The sequence below is a fragment of the Branchiostoma lanceolatum genome, chromosome 2, assembly GCF_035083965.1.
Source record: "Branchiostoma lanceolatum isolate klBraLanc5 chromosome 2, klBraLanc5.hap2, whole genome shotgun sequence".
Taxonomy (NCBI): domain Eukaryota; kingdom Metazoa; phylum Chordata; class Leptocardii; order Amphioxiformes; family Branchiostomatidae; genus Branchiostoma; species Branchiostoma lanceolatum.
Window position 1 is genome coordinate 2,694,415 of NC_089723.1, and position 22,206 is coordinate 2,716,620.

General features: G+C 41.3%; 2 protein-coding genes across 2 annotated transcripts; one reads left to right on the forward strand and one right to left on the reverse strand.

The window, feature by feature from the left end:
* Positions 1-6,819: 6,819 nt before the first annotated feature.
* On the forward strand, positions 6,820-16,932 carry LOC136426476 (acid-sensing ion channel 2-like). The gene is made up of 12 exons (XM_066415139.1): positions 6,820-6,950; positions 8,660-8,751; positions 10,452-10,550; positions 11,468-11,654; positions 12,066-12,161; positions 12,774-12,899; positions 13,322-13,477; positions 13,994-14,138; positions 14,431-14,487; positions 14,818-15,217; positions 15,677-15,768; positions 16,563-16,932. Exons 1-12 carry the CDS (start codon positions 6,846-6,848, stop codon positions 16,790-16,792), a joined length of 1,785 nt encoding a protein of 594 aa, XP_066271236.1. The 5' UTR covers positions 6,820-6,845; the 3' UTR covers positions 16,793-16,932.
* Positions 16,933-17,573: 641 nt separating this feature from the next.
* Positions 17,574-22,153, reverse strand: LOC136426477 (uncharacterized). The gene is made up of 10 exons (XM_066415140.1): positions 22,123-22,153; positions 21,887-22,021; positions 21,008-21,132; positions 20,762-20,818; positions 20,451-20,511; positions 19,954-19,998; positions 19,499-19,695; positions 18,980-19,051; positions 18,666-18,747; positions 17,574-18,373 (listed from the first exon to the last, which is right to left on the reverse strand). Exons 1-10 carry the CDS (start codon positions 22,151-22,153, stop codon positions 18,231-18,233), a joined length of 948 nt encoding a protein of 315 aa, XP_066271237.1. The 3' UTR covers positions 17,574-18,230.
* Positions 22,154-22,206: the final 53 nt, after the last annotated feature.

Below are 22,206 nucleotides of genomic sequence, written 5' to 3' on the forward strand. Positions count from 1 at the left end.
GAGAAAAAAAGAGAGAATTGTATTTTACACCAAATCATGTTTTAAAATGCTGACCAGTGTTTTCCCCTCTCTCTCTAGTCATCTGTATAAAGTCGAATCATGGGTTTACTCACACATTCACCATAGTTTTCATCCGTTTTTGTTGCAATATCGTTTTCCAGAGTCTCTAGTAGGAAACAGGGTTTTCCCAGCGACTGTCATTCGAATTTGGCTTGTTATGATACACAGAAGTTAGCATGAAAGTTCATCTGAGTTGGTAGCTATAGAATACATGATACTGATAAACTATTCTCCGACTTAAGAAGTTGGAAAAATGAGTCCAAATGTTTTGAGTTGGACAACAGTTTATATCTTCATACATGTAACATAGACAAACGTTTTGGACCTTTCTGTGGTGACAGCAATGTTGGGACCTCTAAATTTCTAATATGAAAAAATAAGAATTACTGGTCAAATCACACCATGAGGTCAGCATAAGTTTACTGAGATGTACAATGAAAAATTTGGGCCTTGGGAAAACCCTGCGTGACTGGAAAACGATTTGCCATAATCATGCCCTGCTATTCCTAAGCATGCAGTTGTTTGAAGGGGAAGACACTGGCTGGTACCAAACTCTTTATTGTATGCTTGCGGGAGTTTGCAATTCATTATTGTATAGGAGAAGAGCTTGCTTGCTCTATTGCAGTAACTTGCTGTGGTAGAGGACAAATTCTGCAATGTTTTTTCAGAGATTTACTAATAGCCATTTTGTGTCTAAAACTAGGGGATTTAGTAGTAAGGAAAGATAGGTCTAACACATGTATTTGCTTGAGAAAACATAGGCCTGTTGGTGTAAAATATGCAAGTTTATGTGAGGACACTTTTTTTCCTGACGTCTACAAATTTGGTGTGCAAATTTTTGTTCACTTTCATGGTACCTTTAGTCGTACTAAAATTTGTAACTGCAAATATTGTACAATATTTGGAAAGGTGGAAAATGGTATTGTTGCTGACTTTCCCCTCTTTCCCCAAGGATTGAATAGAAACATTTTTGGAACTTTGAACTGAAGTCACTGCACATACGTATGAGACAGTGTGTCAGACTTGTTTCTCCTTACAGCTGCTTGGATTTACACCAACAGGCACCCTAAAAGTTCAGTTTCATCTCAGATGCAATGTAAAATAGCTGCTTCATTCCCATACAGTAGTTCTGCTAGGATTTGTATGGGCCAGGACATTAACTATAGCTATATACATTTGTATATTAATTTATGTATAAGTCTCATAAATTGTATGATTATACCAGCTGGTGTTAGCTTTGTTTTTGCGCTGAATGATTTTGCCGTCATCCAATGTTTAAGTATATTTAATTTTGATTTCTCTTAGTTATAAATTCAGTTTTTAACGTCAGGGAACCTACAGTAACATGGTAGGCATTGCTAAGGTGTGTTTCAATATATTGAATTTTCAAGCAAAATTGACCAATATAACCACCGTATGTAACTTTCCCCCTAGTATTTCTTTTTTCTTCCTTAGCTTACAATTTACGAGGCTGGATTGTACGTCTGAATTATTTGTTAATTAGTATTCATGGTGATTGGATTGATGAGACAATAACGAAAAAAGAATGTTGACTGTACTTCAATTGTTAGTACTTTCTCCTATTTTGAGTTATTGAAGGCAAATTTTCCCTTATTTGTATACGTCCTGGCGACCTAAATGAGGCTTTCTGATTTGGGGTTGGGTGTCATGAAATGTAGGTATATAAGCTGTTCAAAGCTGTAAGCTTGACAGTACATGTGTGTGTTGATCTGTTAACATGGTTGAGGGACTCAGAAGTGATATAGGTAGGTATTGTACAGAACCAATTTCCCTTAGTGTGACTTTTGGGATGAAGAAATGGAGTAGAGACGGTAATTCTTATTTCTTAAGATTTTGTAAAATGTTCACAAGATTTCTCTGTGACATTGTCCTGAGCAGTCTCAAAAGTCTAAGTCATCACAGTAGGCGTCTATAGTTTCTAGTCTCATAGGAAAGGAATGTTATTAGGAAAAATAAAGAAAACACTGGACGATTTTGAAAGATGTTTTGAAAATTTAAACTTGGTACAAGATCTACCCAGTACTTGTACCATAGATACTTGTCAACTGAAAGGGAATTCTTTTACGACGTAGTGGTATCTTTTTTGTCCTCACAAATATAGTTGCAGAGATATTTGTGTAAATTCAAGTTTGTAGTGTCCTTACAAGTGACCAGTGGGGATAAAAACCATTGTTATTTTCCCTATGAAGAGATTGAAGCCTCTCGTCTACTTCACTGTAACTTCCATAGTGTACATACAAGATTCACCCTACTTGTAATTAAGAATATAATCTATGATGTATATTTTACTCTTACTTGTGTAAGGTGCCTGGCATGGGGCAGTAAGCCACTGTTAAGGGTTGGGCAAAGTCTTTAGGGTGAAATTTTACCCCATGTACCCTCCCTTCATGTAGTGCTTTGTTAGTTTGATTTCATTGAATGTTTTCATGATCCCTTTCTGTCATTCAATAATTTCACGTAAGATATATATGAGGGTGGGGATATGAGTCGTTAGAATTGATTTAAGTTCGTACATGCAAATTTCTATGAAACTAGTGTGTATGTCTTGATACATGTATCACAATTTTCTTATTTTTTGTTAGTTTGGTCTCACCAATTTTATACATAGTTTGAACACTTGATGCATACTTTGTAGTTGCAACTGTACGCTATGTCAGAATTGCAGTAGTGCTTGGACATTTTAATATATTTGTGTCTTTCAGTGCAAGAACTGTGTAATAATATTGGTGTGGCTTTAATTTTTCGCTTGTGCATAGAAAATTCACATGCTTCAAAACGCTTGTGTAAAAGGGCTTGGTTTCGTTGTCCAATTATTTCTAAGGTATATGTACTCTTGTACATTTTCTGTTAACAGTTTAGTATGATTACAACATTCCTTTCGTAGTGATTTTCTTCAGTACTACCAAATGTATATGTTTATATAGAGAGTATGAAGGGATCTGTGTATCATTTCTTGGGTGGGGGTGAGTCAAGGATGGAGTCATTTGTAGTTTGAGATTTCTCCTGCTCTTTTTAACTTCATGCCACCGCCGGCATACTATAAGAGGAGCATATGTCAAATACACATTATTGCAAAGATACATGGACTCATGTGTTTTTTTTTCTGTGTGTTTGTTTCTTAAACTTTTTTTAAAAATACACACAGAATTTACACCTAGCTTTGTACATGTATACGTACGCGTTGCAGGAGTATAAACGTTTCTCTGCAGTTTAGGACGAAACTGATAGGTGAACCAGTAATGTTATACAGTAATGTTTATGTAGTTGAGAGCCCTTGTTTACGGAGTGGCTGTCCGTCAGTTGATAGCAGGGCTCAATGGGTGCATACGAGGATCGTTGTTTATCGATATCTCTTTTTCGTTCCACAATACGGAATAGCATACATGTATGGGCCACTCGGAAATCAACATTGACCGATCATACTTCTATAGCCTACACTTTCATTCGTAACACTTCTCTAACAGTGCAGAATTGACAAGAAATGACAATATACCGCAGTCGTTGTGAGAGAATGGTAAAAACTACTCAGTCTAAAAGCTGATCTAGAAATTAGTCAAATGAAGACGTTGCAACGAAGGAGTTCAAAGGGTTTGAATGACTGAGGAAGAAGCGACAAGCATTGAGCCAGCGGTCACTGCGGTGGATGGTACTCCCTAGAAAAACCCTGACTAGGCACAAATATTTGCTTATTGACGACTTCCAGGTCTGTTAAAGTGACTAATTATGTTTTAATTGTTCAGGCAACGTCAAAGAGTTACAATCTTTCAATAGTCCCGAATAGTTCCTTAAGTACATTGGATAAAGTATGTTGACTTTAGATCGATGTACATTGTGATAAAATCGGTATGTAGTAATTGAATAAACGTTTGGAAAAACGATAATTAATGAAGTAGATGATAGAGATGCATCGGTTTAAAACGGGGCTCTCAAAATAGGCCAGTAATTGAGTCCGCGCGCGACAAACTGTCCGAAGATTGTTGGAACAACGATTTCTCTCCAGGGCTTCCCTTACCGAGGATAGGAACGCCGCACCCCCCGCTGTGCAAGGGGGGTGACACGCATTCTTCCCTACGTTTGTCCGCATCCCTTAAACCGACAGTCCCAACCAAAAGATACACAAGCCAACGTCTTGTCTGACACCCTGAAGTAAACAACTCACAAGGCTCTGACATCATTGCTTGAAGCAACACCCTGTACGTTACTACACCTTGTCATCTTGCTAGTCCGGGCGCTGCCAAAGACTTGTCATCGGGCTGAAAAGAACCCATCACTCGGCTGTGTGCACACTCCCCTGCGGGTTCGATATACATGTTGGCCCTGTAAACATATCACGTCTATTTTTTAGGACTCCAATAGGGTCACTTTGGTAATGTTGGGGCGGACAAAAATCAGCTAAGGTTAGCGTTGATGTGACACGAAAAAAGACAGACATAGGCTAAAAAATGACAGTCATAGGCCTAAAAATGGCAGTCATATGCCTAAATGATACATCGACTGAGGCAAACGGACGTATATGTAAAGTCAAGCGGGGATTCAACAGAGCAAGACTCGAGAGAATTTACCTATGGAAGTTAAAACTTGGCAACTCTCTCTGGTCTTTCGTTGAGCGCCCATAAGGATCCAAGTTCTTCCTATGACCTTCCATTGGCCTCAACCAATGATTTTATGGTCCCTCATTGGTCACCCAATGGTCTCCGACCTTTAGAAATGGTACCTTCACCATTCAGCTGAAGAAAAATGATGTGACTGATTCTCTAAGTAAGGTGGGTTGATTGCATTGTACCTACCTGTGGTGCAGCTTAGGAGAGCAGAAACTGGGACACGGTGGAAGATGGGCATCGCTCAAAGGGCATCCGTTTCGCCTTGTCTTGATTGAAAGTCCCAGTCTTCTCATCGATTGCCAGTGCCCCATGAGTCATGGCAATGTTCATATGCCGGTGTACGCGTTACAAGCTCTTACAAAGCATTGGGCTCCACTATAGCTTATACTCACCAGCTATTTCACACATATAGTACATGTTAAAGGGTTCTTTTCTTCATACTCTTATACGTGACCCCTCCCCCTCCACTTCGACCTTGTTGAAAAGCGGCCATGTGGCCGAACAAGCAGTTCAAAGAAAAATAAAGGCTTTGACTTGACGTGAGAATATCGTAAAAGACATGACGTACAGTTGTCATGGATATGTCAAAAGATCTGTCAAAAGTCTGCTGCAAAATGAGCTAACTTTACATTTCTAAACGCTGCCTTGTCTAAGTCGAGGCGCGCACAAGATGTCAGTCATCCAAAAAGTAAAGTTTGCGTAGCCCGAATATCCAACATACTCGCCGCACCATTGTCGTGTGTGTCAAACACACTTGAGGAGACTCGCACCAATATTTGCTGACCCGTCAAATGCTCCCATTCAGAACCTGTTGGGTTGGTTGATTGGCCACTTGAAGATGAAAATTCAAATTGACCGTTACTATTTGCTGGGGATTGGGAGAGACGGTACGAACACGTAACCTTAGCCATTTTGTTACAGGGAGTTACAGAACTGGCGCAGCAGCGGATACATCGCACACCATATTCTATTAGAACCGGCAAGTTTGTCCGCAGTGAGTACATCTCTATTGATGGATGAACCATGATATTAAGATACCAATAGTGGTCCTTTGGCAAGTTCTTCGCATACTCACGTAAGCTATTTGCAATGGATTGCGAGAGGCGGCTCTAACACATAGACATTTTGCTACAGAGAGTTCCATGTGAAACGGATCCGGATACAATCCCTACCACTTACACCAGATTCTATGAAAACCAGCAAGTTTGTCTGCAGTGAGTACATCTCTATTGATGGGTAAACCATGAGATATTAAGATACCAATGGTGTTCATTTGGCAAGTTCTTCGCGCACTCATGTAAGCTATTTGCAGTGGATTGCGAGAAGCGGCTCTAACACGAGGCCATTTTGCTACAGAGAGTTCCATGTGAAGCGGAGGCGACCGTTTCTACATCATACACCAGACTTACGAGGAGCGGCAAGGTTTTCTGCGGTGAGTAGGTCTTTATTGACGGATAAAGAAATAGATATGGTGGTCCTTTAACAAGAACGTTCGTACTTTCGTTGGCTATTTGCCGGGGACTATGAGACACAACTAACACGTAGCCATTTTGCTACACTGAGAGTTACAGGTGCAGCAACGGATAAAACCCCTACATCTTACACCAGATTCTACGAAAACTGGTGGTATACATAGTTTCGTCTTCTAGATCTCTGAATATGTATCTATGCAAATGTAGGATTAACAAAAAAGGAAGATATCTATGATGTTCGGTTTAGCAAGACCTTTTCGTACTTACGTAAACCACTGCCCGTACGTTGTAGATATAGCAAAACTATTTGATCATGATGATGAGGACAAATGCAGACAACTATGAAACTCTACTACAACTATCCAAAACCACTAATTGCAAAGATTGATTTAAACCCAAGGAAATTTCGATGAATTTGAGTTGACCAGAAATGATTTGATATACAGTTACTAGTTGGAGGTCAAGGACAAAAGGCAACCTTTTCCACAGGATTTTAAGGGACACAAGTGTAAGTAATGCTGATTAGTAGGATTAGTATGGGTCTATCTTGGGGAATTTTAATGGATTTACGTCCGCGCGTCGAATTTACCTTTTTTCAATGATAAAACCGCAGAAAACATACAATTGTTCTCAGGCAACCATGTTTTCCTCCACTCCAGGCGTGTGTAAAGACAGGTAACGTTTCTTGAAGATGCCTCAGATAAAGACGGAGTCTGCAGATAGAGGAGACGAAGATGGAGAAGAGTCTCCGGAGTACGTCTTCGCCACAACCACCAGTTTCCACGGCATCGGCCGGGTAAGGACAGACAAAACAGTAGGGTGGAGTGTTAAAACTAGATTGGCAAATGTGATTGGTACAAACCATAGTTTAACCCTATCCAGACTGGGCTTTTTTAGGATATCTGGGACTGGGGAAGGGGGGAGGGGGGGGCCCATTCGCCCCCCCCCCCGCATAACTTCTGAACGGTATGATGTATCATTCCCAAATTTGTAGGGAGTGATCTTCATGTAAAGTTTTATAATTCCTAGAATTTTGGTGACGTTATGACGTAATATGACGTAATTATGACGTCATTGATGTGATTTTATTGGCTAAATAGGGAATTCCCGTAAAATCTAAAGGTGTTAAACAAAATAGTATGTGTTGTTGATTTTAAGGTATACCAAGACATATTACGGGAATGGTAACTACGTTGACGTCAAAATGACGTCATTAGATGACGTCACGTATTGTTAGTGACCCCTTGGGATCCGCCATCTTGGATCGGCCATTTTCAAATTTTCAAAAATACTTTTTTTCCACTTATGACCCGAAAAAAACACTAAAAATAGACTAGAAACGTTAATCTAAATGTTTCTGGTAAAGAAAATGCGTAGTGACGATTTTGAAGGCGAAAAGCCTGTTGATAAGTGTAATGGTCCGCCATCTTGGATTTTGACCGATGACGTCATCAAATTAGCATAAATTATGAATATTAAATCACGAAAGTTACATCTAATTACATATGATACTATACATGTAAGAAAAGTAGTGTGGTTGAGCAAGAAAACCAAAGAAATATCATAGTTTTAAAAAAATCTGTGATTTTTGCATAAAATGCATTTCAGAAACCCGTTGCCATGGCAACACGAAAAATTATAAACTTATACTATTTTCATAATATTATTGCCAACTAAATTTTAGGAAAAGTCACCAAATTTGGTGGTCCTAGCATATGTCGTTCGGCAGTTATACGATGTCAAAGTTGGCGCGGGCACTTTTAGCCCCCCCCCCCAGTCTGGATAGGGTTAACTTAAGGCATGAGAACTTCATTTCATGCTATCAAAGGTGTTTTTGCTAACTGCTTATCATGTCAGACAGGTTGACCGGCTAGAAAACCTGCAAAATATAGAAGCCCGATAACAACGCCTGATAAGAGTGATTTCATCTCTGGGTTAAGTGACTACACGCCATGTATACATGTACATGTATTAGTAGCCAACGCCGATGCCCAATGGCAAACGTCATATTTTCCTGTCATATATCTAGATATGCATCTTTATATGTAATGTATTCTACTTAAAGCTTGATCTCAAGAATATTCAACTTCACGTTTTTTTGTATTCTTTTTAAACATGCAGCACATTTCCATGTGGCATTCTGGATGTTTATCCAAGAACATCTTTCATAGCTTCGATTTTTCCTTGTCGATTAATGCACATTCACTCTCAATTACAGAAATCATTCGCACGAAAACGCTAGTTAGCAAAGTCTTTGTCCTATGCAAGTCTATACTATATTAGGTAACGTTATTATTATCATATTTAATAGCTTTACATATAAGCCTGTATTACCCAGATCTTCACAGTACCTACCAAACATTCCCCTCCTCAGATTGCCACGACGAAAGCTTTCTGCAGATTGATGAACATGATTAATAAATGTAAGACCAAAGGCTACACACCATGATTCGAAGATGCCATGCCACTTCTATTTATGAGTTCCATTTCTGCCCCCCTCCCCAGATCGCCACAGCGCCTAACCTGCCTCTCCGGGTGATGTGGACTCTCGCCACCGTCGCCTCTTACGTCGGATTCTTCATCCTCATGGTCCAGATGTAAGTACCTGCCTACGGTTGACTTGTTTAAAACACATATTACCATCTTCTTAAACCGACATCATGGCCAATGACCATCGGCTGAAACTGTTGATCAGAGGATTCGAGCCCTAACCGTTGAAATAGCCGCACACCTTGCGAAACTAGTCCGGATGTGGGTACGGGTTTGAATAAAGTTCTAAACGGGAACTTTGCGGCTACAGCGTCCTTTCTGAACATGTGGCATGAGTGTGTACGGTTGACTTGATGTTGTCAATTACTATTTGCCTTTTTATCACCACAAGGTCGCATTGATCAAGACGACACTGGCCGTACATTTTGTATAATAATGGTTTTATTGGTCAGAAATTACCCGCAATGGCAGCCTTTCTAGCACTGAATTGATGCAGGGTTTACATGTTTCACATAATACACAACATATACCTAATCTATCCACAGTTGCATTTTGTGGATTTGTCGCAAGGGTTAGGGAGGCTGCCATTCGGCGCCACCAGGTGACCTCAATACGACCTTCCCCAACCGAAGTCAGGTACCCATTTACACCTGGGTGGAGTGAGGAAAGTCGTGTAAAGTGCCTTTCCCAAGGGCACAACATCGGTGACACGACAGGATTCGAACTCGGGACCTCTTGGTTCTGAGCCGAACACCCTGCCGTTATGCCACACGACCCCACCAATGCCTGCCGAAAATGTATTCTAGACTTTAAAGCTCACTCGGACGAGCTATATTCCTGTTGTGTGAAGATGGTTTTAACACATTTAAGACATATATTAGTTTAGTTGCCATCGCTGAAATACTTCTACTATGGATGCTACAGTAATATTCAGTGTGCTAACGTGCAAACACTCTAAAACAAGTTGGGAACATTTCCTTAGAATATATATGTACTACACACATTCCTATTGCCTAGAATGCGACATTCCTGTCCAACACTTGCTGTGGAGACTGCTCTACTGCAAAGTCAGTAAGAACTTAGAATGTCAAGGTTTCAACATGTAATTTGAAAAATAACTTCGCACACTCGGTGATAAGTGTAAATTTGCAGAGAACAACAGCCCTACATTGTAATCCTATCAAGCTGGAGTCTTTATTTGTCTTTGTGCTGAGGATCTTGTTAGTTTCGACACACAGTCTGCCGAAGTGCTTTGCTTATAATGCTTGAGCTTATTTTGATTTCTACGTACGCATGGACATATATTCAGTGTCTCCAAACAAAAACAGTTTAACGCATTTCAGGTGAACATGACATGTTGGTAATCTGCTTTGTAAGAATAAAAACCTGCCGCAACTATATATATGTATACGATTTTCACGTCAAACTGGGGTCCTGCTACACAGTTAATCATTCTAATCGTGCTAGTTTACAATGATCTATTTAATTTTGTAGTGCACAGAGATTTCCCTGTATTGGCTGTAACTCAATTGGTAGCGGCTTCGCAGCTGAGCCTCCTAGTTCCAATAGGTTGGATCTGGAAGACCCCGGATCGAATCCGTGAAGGGTATCCTTGTCGGGGCTGCACCGTCTTTCGGAAGAGACGTAAAATGGGCGCCCCGTGTTCGAGGAGGTGCCTCAAGCATGTTACAACAGCCTCATTACTCAGATGGGTACCTACTGGCTGTAATGATACAACCTGTTCAATGATAATAAATTTACATCAAACACCTGCTCTAATAACCCCGTCTCACCACTTCCCTGTCAGGCTGGACTCGTACTTCAAACACGGCACCGTTACTGACGTCACGCTGGAGTTCGTGCCGCAGGTCAGGTTTCCTGCCGTCACCGTCTGCAACTTAAACAAGTGAGTCGAGCAGACATTGTGGTTTTGACTTTAGACCATGTTGATTTGATTATATGGATGACATCATCTGAGAACTCCAAAACTGATGCGAGCGTGCGAAAAAAAAAGAGTTTGGCAACAACAAAAAAGGTTGCCTTCGTTATGAAGTCTATGTTGTCAAGAAGATTGAACAAATGACTGAATACACAGAGTATGGTATACCGAAATATAGGTTCTTCTTTTTTTGTTATTTCAAAACTTCTTCTTTGACTCTGGAATTGATTTTGGCATTCTACGACATTAGCATCGTTTTGCAACATTTTTTTGTACAATTGACACGGCATGTATTTGATTAGTTTTGCAGCTGCTTTGTATGATTTACAGTATGGTAGAAATTTTTGCTTTCTAATTTCTGGAATCGGACGAAAATTGATGCGCGCGCAGTTGTCATCCATATAATCAAATCAAGATGGCCTTAGAATATAAAGATTAATGTCCAGATTTTACATGATGAAAATACAAAATTACAAATAAACTGGTGGACATACCGACTGATAAGTATTTGATACCAGCTTAAAAAAGAACAATCAATAGTCATTAAAGTACCATATCTAGAGTTACCAACCTTGGAATGGTGAGTTAAAAAAATTCTAATTTTCCCAGAAATATCATGGAGTGGAATTCGTTATCACCAAGTATAGTTTTTGATATGTACATGTATTTAGAATATATTGTTATAGCTCGTTATGCTGTCCATTGTAATGCCTTGTCTTTGTCAGCAGGGCTAGCCCTTTGTACTAGCCACAGGCTAGTTGGGCAGACCTGGCTTTGTGTCCTGAACAAAACCAATAACTGTACTTCACGGAGGCATAATGTTGATTGGTTGATTGATTGATTGATTTACCCATTGATTGATTAATTGGTTCTTATCCTCCCAGATTTGAGGACCAAGCGTTGACCGTTGAGGAGAAGCACTACCTGTCCTACATTCTATACGGTGTACAGGAGGACATTGACGTCATCGCAGGGGCGCCGGTGAACAAAGAAACCCCTAACGGCACCGAGGCAAACAGCACGACAGAAACCCCACATACAGAAGCTCCTCACACACATGGGCCTCCCGGGGTAGGTCTTATCATGTCCTATGGTGTATCTAGCTACATCTAAATTTGCTTATTGAAATCTATCATGCTTGCATAATTGTATAGACGTTCATGTGATGCTATAGTTACCTTGTTGGTTAGTTAAACCTTTCGGTCGGTCAGACTTTTTAAAACTGACCTTTTTACTTTATTGTATCTGTGTGTTTCCTTCCAAATAGCATTCGGAAATCGACATGGGTTTGCAAATAAATGAATAAGGAAATTTACTTCCTGTTAATCTAGAGCACAGTAATGTAATTAGCAGCAGATCACTTAGGACTCTAACAGCTTATTATGCCTAGTAGACAAAAATCATGCGAGGACATAAATGCCTAACAGGAACCCAAAAGAAAAAAAAAATGAAACCAGAACTGATTTCCCTCCTTCCTTCCAGTCGTTTTCCGTGGCCAGCATCACTGAGGAGAAGGGATTCACCCTCCGGAATGACATGCACGTCTGTACGTGGATGGGGAAAACCTGCACAGAACTAGTAAGTTAGACAATGCTGCGTACTCGCATACTAGTTATATTACGTTGCGTGAGTCGTAAGTCCCAAACATGTGTACCTGGATGAAAAAATGCATTAATTCATCATGTCACTTCTCATGATTCTGTGTTTGGGACACAAGCACAAGCTTACAAGGTCCAAGATAAATCTAAGAAGACATCATGCCCCTGACCTTGTTTCAACCTGTAAAGAGGACGTTTGATGTCCACATGATCTGTCCGCAGCCATGGGAGTGAGTAGACTCCAAGTAAGGCCTCATCTTTACATGAAAAATACGATAGGGCAACATTTGGATGATAAGATGTCAATGGCATTGAAACATAAAGTTTGATAGGTTATTAGAATACCTTGGGGACCGTTACAACATCATGAGAAGACATTAGAGATCATCTAAATACCTCGGAGATCAGTTAACACTTACATTGAGAGATCATCGAAAGACCATTGAGAACATTGAGCGCTCATTCTAAGACCTTTGAAGGATCTTTCAAATCTTTGTGTAATTTCCCTCCAGGACTTCAGTACGTACGGGAACGTTTAACTACAGGTTTAAAGACCTTTGATCTGTTTAACTTCTCGTGATTTTCTCCTCAGGACTTCACCCACTCCTTCAGCACGTACGGGAACTGTTACACGTTTAATGCGGACCCGGTCAACCCCATCAACCAGACCATCGCGGGCTCCGGCAACGGCCTCTCCGTCATGATAGACATCAAGTCGGTGAGTTTTTATGATGAACATTAAAGAATTTCACATTTCATGAATCATGTTTTCGCGTTTAGACATCTGCAGCTATACATTTTGACCAATTACCGTTGATCTACGTATGTACACGGCTTTGGTGACTCCGAAATGACCGGAGAGTATACACATGCATGGTCGTGAAAACTGCTTCTCCGCTCTACGTCACTCTAGGGTCATCTTGTAACAACATGTTACTCTTAAGTATCTTTGATCGATATTAAAGTGCAGAATTCGTAGCCCAAATTCCATCCTATTGTAGCTCCAGACGCTCAAGGATAAACTGGACCTAGCTAGGATTGTTTCACCGGGAAAAAGTACGAACTCATCCCCTCACGCTGTCACATCGACGTCTTTATTCCAAGACAACGATTGACACCAAGACGTTGTCCTCCCCACAGCACCTGTACACAGAGAACCCGCTGCTGCCCGGTGGGACCGCTGACGTGGGGCTGAAGCTGCTCGTGCACGATCAGAACGAGCCGCCCAAGATGGACACCCAGGGGATCGCCGTGGCGCCGGGAAGTCACGCCTACATCGCCATCAGGCAGATACAGGTGGGAGCACAGTTTGTGCTAGGACCAAATAAAGGGGAAGAGGTGGGGTGCAGGTCAGTTATCACCCAGTCCATGTTAATTCATTATTGCAGCTGATGTGTCGTCATTGTAAAACACGCCAAATCTAGAGGATTATGACAATCTGAACCTGACACCAAGTTTCAAATACAAATAGTTGGCTCAACGGATTTTCGTCCATATTTCAAACCAAGCGACTGACCAGATTTCCTAGCCTGATATCTGTAGCTCTACACCGAAAATAAAGTTTGTCTACATGTACGTTATTTTGCAACCGGTCATAAGATGCGGTAAGATCTTACTAGAGGCATCAGCCAAATATCTAAATGTCCTGAATCTCCAACGTTACAGAATCAAAACGGAGTACTCCGATTGGCAATAATTCAAAAAGGTAGGAGCGTCTTGTGCAGTTGGATTGAATCAGGCGGCAAACTTTAACTACCAGATATTTGAATACGCCAATGGGACTGTGTATTAATGGGGTATGCTTCTCCACAGTACGAGAACCACGTGCCTCCGTGGGGGGTCTGCCAGGACCTGCAGCTGGAGTATTACGACACCTACACGCTGACGGGCTGTCAGCTGGAGTGCAGAAGCAAACACGTCGTTCGGAACTGCACCTGCAGACCGATCTACCTGCCAGGTAACTTTAAGACATATCAAACCATTGTGTAACCAGAAAGAGACGCATGTGTGTGAGCGTGTGTGTGTACATGCGTGTGTTTCAGTGTATGTATATGTGCTCTCGCGTGAGCGTGTGTGTATTATGTGTGTGTGTGTGTGTGTGAGTGAATGCCTGTGTGTGTTTGTGTGTGCGCGCGCGCGCGAGAGAGAGAATGTGTCTGCGTGTGCACGTACATCTGCGTGTGTGCGTGTGCGCGTGAGTGAGTGTCTGAGTGCAGTTTCATTTGATCTATTGTTAACCTTTTCCTCAGGTGATGCGCCGTACTGTGAGCCAGAAGATGTCGCTCACTGTGTGCGGATCGTAGAGAGTAAGTATCATATCAGCTGGTAATCAAGTGCAGATAGATTATACAGCAAAATGATACGGATAACATGGTAATATTTGGGGACATCTTAAAATGGGATCAGGAAAAAGGTTAGAATTCAAACAGTAAAAACGAAATTGTGTGACCGTCACCAAGATGAATGCTTCCAAGTTGGTCACCTCCAAGATGGCCGCCTCCAAGATGGCCGCCTCCATGGACAGCGGGTAAAGCAGAATAGAATTCGCTTACGCAAAACTAATAATTGTGCATGGAACTTTCAGAGCTAATCATGGATTCTTGTACCTCTCTTACAACTTTAAATAATTTGCATAGCTGTTTATATGGTCTGCTATCACCACAGCCGAGGTGACGTCAGGGGCGCTCCCTTGCGACTGCCCCGTGCCCTGCAGCCTGGTGACCTACCGGACTTCGAGCTCCTACGCAAAATGGCCAAACAACAAAGCCGACCTGATCTACACCGCTGCGTTTGGCCTGAGCCCTGGCTACATGGCGTAAGGGACATTGCAATTGTTTTCATGTGTGTGCAGAAGCGCCGCCTAAGATATTTTGTTGTTATTGCAGCTGAAGTGTCGTCAGGGGCGCACCCCTGCGACTGTCCAGTGCCCTGCAGTATGACGAAGTATCGGCCCACAGTCACCCACGCAAAGTGGCCTAACAAAGTGGTCGAGAACGTTTTTCCTCAAATCTTTCAATTGGGCGAAGACTACTTGGCGTAAGCAAATGAAAATGATTATTCCCGCCGAAAAGCACCAAAACTTCACCACCGTAGTTCTCATCCATCATTCACGGCGCATGCGTGGCTCACCAAGTCATCATGTTTCACCCCATGTAGCTCATATTTCATCACTTCACATTTTTTTCATCGCGATTTTATGCCATGCTGTCTCATCACCTACCACTGGAAGGTTGTATTTACTTCAAAGAGAAATAAAGTGAAGTGTGCTGTATATGTATACTTCAGCCTCGTAGGTTGTAGTAGACTTCACATCATTATCACTGAGAAAAAAGCGGTAGTCTACTAGTACAACAGTTAAAAAAAAACAAGTGTTAAGTTAACCTTAATCTGTGATCGTCATGTAAAGACAAGCACTATAAGCCAGCACAAAGTACGCATAGCCAATTCTCATGAAGCGCCCAAAGGTTCTCATGTGTCTGCTATTTCCTACTGTAGGGACAACTCTGTAGTGTTTGACGTATACTATGACGAACTGAACTTCGAAACAATCTCTCAGCTCAAAGCCATGGACGATGGAGAGCTGGCCAGTAAGTGCATCATTCTTTGTCATCTTAAAAAACAAATATTAACAACACCTTGCAGTATGCTATGAAAAATAAAGCTGCTTGGCTTTGTTTCTATGATTTGCTTTAGTTGCTATCATTTATAAATAATTTGTATTTCGAGGCATTCGTGACGTAGATTGTTGGCTGTGGTGTCTGTTGCAGGGTTCAATGTGATTTTCTTTGTTATCTGCTCTATCTATTGTAGAAATTGTAAGAAAAGGCTGATGATCAATCCATCGATAACTTTTTCTACCCTGGCTTTGAGTATCAGCGAATGCTAATGCAATTTTATCCAAATCATGTCGAAAATCTAACTACAAAATAAGGTGATAGCCACACATCGTCACAAACATTTGAGGTGTTGAAAAATTCATTTTACCATTGAACTATCGCAGAGTGAGACCCGACAGGATTGTTTTGAGTACTGTAAGAGCATCCCCACTAGATAGCTTTGAAGAACGCTTTCAACTAGATATGCAAAGGTTAGGTATGACAGGTCGTTCAGTGTAATATAACCTGCTGCTACCACACAGCGTGCATGCATAGCTGTGCGTCAATAGGTTGTTCTATAGATATAGATAGATGCAGACACATATACAATCTCACTTTCCACCATTTTGGAGACCTTCTTCTGTCTACAATTTGTTGTCGAGCGCGCACTGCACGTATACTATGTGGACTCCAAGATGTCCGCCGCGAGGGGCACGCGAAGCGATGGCGTCATGTCTACGTCACGTGAATACGCCCTATAACGTATCACCCCCCTCCCCTTCCAGGTGACCTTGGCGGCCAGATGGGCCTGTTCATCGGAGCGAGCATCCTGACTCTGCTGGAGATATTCGAGTACCTGAGTCTGCGCGTCATCGCCTTCGTACAGAGGCGGAAAGTGAGAACGCAGAAAGTGCACACGTCGGCATATCCCATGCCTGACACTCTATCTGTCAACCAGGCGGCCAAGGAGAAGGAGAGCAAGGCGAAATCTTTTATCAGTCTTAGAGATAATTAAATGTGATGTGAATGTTAATTTTTTTTATGTGACTTGTAAAAAAAATCTCACCAGGCATGCTGTGTAAACAAAGACAAAAGTAAAAGGCATACGTATTTTCTTGTAGTTACTTAATTAGTAAATGGGTGACTTTCATCCCTCTGCCGCCATCTTGAATTTGGAGGTCAAACAACGTGCCATCAATACTACAGTTCAACTTCAACTTCAACTCAATTGACCCCCAGATAACCCCGCGAGGGGCAAAGTAGGGGGGGGGGGAGGTCCCAGGCTAAGGCGGGCAGGCCTCCAGCCTGGCGCGGTATGACTCAACGGTGGGAGCCGTAATAACCGCGCCAGGCAGGGCGTTCCACTCGGGGATGGTGCGGGGGAAGAATGAATGCTTGTAAGAGTCCGTCCGGGCGTTAAGTGGTTGAAATTTGAGCGTGTGGCTCCCCCGGGTCAGTTAATGATATAATCTTTTATCAGTCTGAAAGAGAATTGACTGTGGCCTGTACAAAATATCATAAGGCATGTTGCGCAAACGAAGATAAAACCAACAGGCATACCATTTTCTTCTGCAACCAGTTATTTCAAAGGGTGACTCATCAATTTAATGCAATCTTTCGCCCTTTTGTCTTGAATAGTAACATTGTACATGTACGATAAAGATAACAGATCCACACTGTTAACATATTCAAACATTTATTTCTTACCCCAAAGGTCAGCGACGATGGAAGTTTGAAATTGCTAGCTTTTTCAATTTTGAGAGCAAATTAATATGTGTAAATACAATGATTTTATTATATCAGCAAAATGTGTATAAGAACAGTCAAACTTACATTTCGAATAAAGCAAGATTGGTACAAGTTGCACTGATGAGGTACATGGTATCTGGTGCTTGGTATGAAGGTTTAATCATACTCTCTGCCATCTTTATACTTTGCTTACCCCGTATTTCCGTCTAGTAATCATCACATAACATCATATGTTAGAGCCACTATTTAACATGGACCATGTACAAAAAAGAGAGAACACACTTGTCACGAATAAACAAATATGAAAACAAACAACTTTTCAAGTGATTGAATTTGTAAACGCACATCTTAGAATACAAGCATATGAAAAACTTTGACATGGAAATACTCATATTGAAGTATGATGACATCCTCGGGAAAATAACTGATATCAGACAAAAGTTACAAACAATTTAATGATTAGTAAACGCACACCTGAAAATACGGGCGAATGAAAAACTATGACATGAAAAACACTCACATTGAAGTGTCTGACTACATCATAAAATCACAAACGTTAACGACGAGATGCATTACATAGCAACCAAAACGCTCGGCTTTGTCAGACATGGTATTTATGTTTGCTTGTTTTTGCAATGTATTGTATTTGTACATCCCTGATGTATTGTGGAGTGAGGTTTGTTGACATACTGTCTTCCCTGACACTAAATAAACATCAAGATGCTTAAGGTAAACATCAGGAGCAGGTTCACAGGCAGTGTGGATGTGATTGGCTGTCCACTTGTCACGTGACCTGCCCTCGGTTCCTCCACTTTGCCCCGAGGTGAAAAATCAGGATCAGGGAGACCTATGGGCAGAAATTTCACTTGTTGTACTGTACATGTATGTACATACGCACAATGGAATGTTGTTAACTAGATGAAGAATGACAAAAACAAACAAACTGCCATAATGGGACCGCCTTAATATCAAGACTGAAATCGACTTTTAGTCGAAATGGTGGAACATGCCAACTGGACCATGTTATTACCTAAAGCGTTTGGAACTCAGGGCCCAAAATGCTGCCAGAAATGCCTAGGACTGTTTAACTTAATAGAGATCTTTATCAGATTTGTTGTATGTAAGAACTTTTTACCCACCTGTGGTGTCAAAGGTCACCCAGGCGGGATTCCCGTAGGGTGTGTTAGTGTCGGCTCTCTGAACGTCAACTAGGGGCGTTACCTAGCGGATAATATAAGTATTACATGTTGAACAAATACTAGTATTACCAAAAAGGTATGTATCAGGACTACATCACAATTGATTGCCATTAGTCAAATATGTCCGTCAAATTCTTATTCCAAATAATGACGAAAAAGAAGCTAAATTGGTATCAGAAATTTCATAAAAAGCACTTTAACAAATTAACATTTTGCTCATAATTCTTTTGATGAAAATAGAAAAACTCTCAAACCTGCACTCGATACCGATGATCAACCTCCAGCTGTCGGATGACGTAAGGTATGTCGTCACTTCCGGCGGTGGTCTGTAAGACATGAATTAGCAACATTAGCCTAATTACGATATTGAAGCTGTGATTACTGTAAATGCATTTAACTTCGCGGGGATTTAATTTCGAAGTCGGGGGAAATGAATAGTTCGCGGTGGTTCTAAGTTTGCCATTGAAACAATGGGGTAGGTGGGCAAAGGATAAAACACGAATTTTCGCGGTGGTTTTAAGTTCACGGGGAGAAATTTCCGCGAAAACCGCGAACATTAAACCATCTTCAATTTCAACTTTTTAGATTAGTAATAAAAGTGTCATTAATCATAGCAACCACGGAATGCTCATAAAGCCCTAATCATATAGAGTAGAAAAACGATAGTTTTATAGAGGTCTAGTAGTACAACTCTCAATTTTTTTATGACAATACTTATGACTAAATTGATCATTTGAAAATTAGACCCCCTTCCTTGAAAACATTACACTTACTGAGTCAACATATCCCCCTGGAGAACACGGTACAAGGTCATCCGTCCCGGCGAAGGTCACCCGTACGAAGTAACCCAAGATCGGGCCGCCATGCTGTACCGGTCGGGACCACGTGACCACGGCCGTGACGTTCTCAGTGTCGTCACGTGACAGGTTGGCGGTTTTGAGGTGTGCGGGCGCACTCGAGAAGATGATAGCTGTGGAAGATGAGTAGTTTTGAATTGATACTACACCGCAGACAAAAAATGATTCTTCTGCAATTAGAAACCATGAACGATCATACTTAATTCTATCTCAAATACGCCAAGTTTATTAAAATCGTAGTCTTATTTCTACCTTAAGAACTCTCTAGAATTTAGAATTAACAACTAGCTTGTAACACCCTTCCACCTGAATAAACTGTGACATCTAGCTTAAAAAGTCTTGACCACGTGATATGTAAGTTAATATCTTACGTTGCTCCTTGCAGAATTCCCAGTCAGATGTGGCCAAGTAGCAATCTGGAAGTAAAATGAAACATTTTGTGATGAACATAAGAAACGGTCTTGTTAAGTCATTCCTTGTGAAGCTATTCTTTCCTTTATATCAATTCAATTCAGGCACACAGTTTTGATGTGCTACCTTTTTATCACTGCTTCATTGTACAGAACTTTGGTTTGACGGAACAACTCTTTAACCCCTGCTCCACTTATTGAGAGCTTTCGTGTAAAGCTGTGAATCACTTCATTTTAGGCACACAGTTTTGACGTGTTTCATTGTACAGAAATTTGGTTTGACGAAACAACTTGTTTTACCCCTGCTTCTCTTTATGAGTCAGTTAGTCAAGTTTGCCTAAGCTTGGTGTTTCTGACTTAGGAGAAGTGACACTGCTTCAGTGAGTGATAGTTCAGTACCCATGAGTGGTCCATGTGGCCTTGCACTGAGCAAACCTGTTAAAAAGTAAACCACCTACCTGGAGACAGCACAATCTCATTTGTCTCCACACCGATGGCGTTACTGGAAACAACTGCGATCTGTGACAAGAAGAATCAAGAAAATTGAATGTCTGATTCAACAACAGACTTTTATTTTCTACCTTGTGTATCATCATGAGTAGATGAGAATAACCGTGTCTTTGTCTACTGCTAAGGCCCGATACGACTACTTTATTGTCTATTCATTGTTAATGACGTTCTGAGATCCTGCTTTTTGAACAAGACGCATTGAACTTGGCATGTGTGACCTTAGTTTGAGACTTAGAATTCAGCGGCGGAAGAAAGTTACCTTTAGATCATACTGGTGTCCGTACTTCAGGTTCGTCTCCACAAACGATTCATTGGCCTGAAGTTAGGGAAAAACATAAAAACTCTGTCATAACAACCAAAAACAGCATATACAAACCAACAAAGCAGCAAACACGCTCCAGGTGCAGCTTTGATCGAAATATCACCAAAATGTAAAGTAATAGCAACTAGATTATGAACAGTATTGGTGAAAGACAACTGGCACAGCGCAAGACAGGCAACTTACCACCAGGGTGTATCCCAGGTTCAGGTACGACTCGACGTTTGCCCGCGATGACGGTGGCTCAAAAGCGCCACCCAGCGGGAAAATGTCTTCTCCAGGCTCGGTCGGAAACAGCGGGGGCTGGAAGCCTGACAAACAGCACACATCAATAATCAAGGGGAATAAAGGCAGAAAAATAAAGATATGGGAAGCCCATAAACAAGTTCAGTCAAACCAATCTGTAGTGACCACTTTTGAAGGTCTATGGAGACCCCTATTATGAAATGGTCAGTCCCTTATTGACATCATCACAAACAAAAATGGCGCCACACTTTGAATGTCTGAGTGTGTTCTGCTGAAATGAAAGTCATAAAATTGGACGTCTTGGACACTTGACAGCAGGATACTGTGTGGTGTGAGTTGGTACGATCCTGAACGTTCATGGATGGGTCAATATGACACACTGATTTTGCCTATCTTTACATTCTCCATACAGCTGGGTTTTACCAAGGCTTTACCGTTCTGTCACCATTTAGTCTGTAGAGTCTAGGTCAGTTTGCTGCCAGCATGATTCTATTAGAAATTGGACACACTGTGTTACAACTATGTATATATTTTACATATCCGTTATGATAGAGGCCGACTTAGGAGCTGAGAAGAGACCAAAATTATCAGAAATACTTAGCAGGCTCCCTGGGGCCTTTATGGGGGCTTTAATACACTTTTCCTTATGACTCCTTTTTGTACTGGGTTGTTTGTGTTACCAGCCCGTAACCATTTAACCCAAGAGTTACGGACTGGCTGCACAAACGACCCAGTACAAAATAAGTCATAAGGAAAAGTGTATCATAAGTCCCCATAAAGGCCCCAGAGAGCCTGCTATGGAGGTTAAGGAATACTCACCACCGAACAGACCGTCGATGTCATCTTCTGAGAAGAGATCTGGGAGCGAGCCTTCTGGGGGATGGGCCCCCTCGTTCCCAGGCTCTTCAAACAGCTGGGCCAGTTTGACGAGATAACCGTCGATGACGCCAGACCCTGGGATGTTACAGGTTAGTGATGCAAACAGGTGAGTTGATATGCAACTGATCTTTTTACTTCATAGTTGTATTAAACATAAGCTATCTATCGTATAATACCTGATTCTTGGTTGATGCTGAAATATGACATACTGATAAAAAGTACAAAATACAGGTCAACATGTTTGTGCAAAATTTATTTGT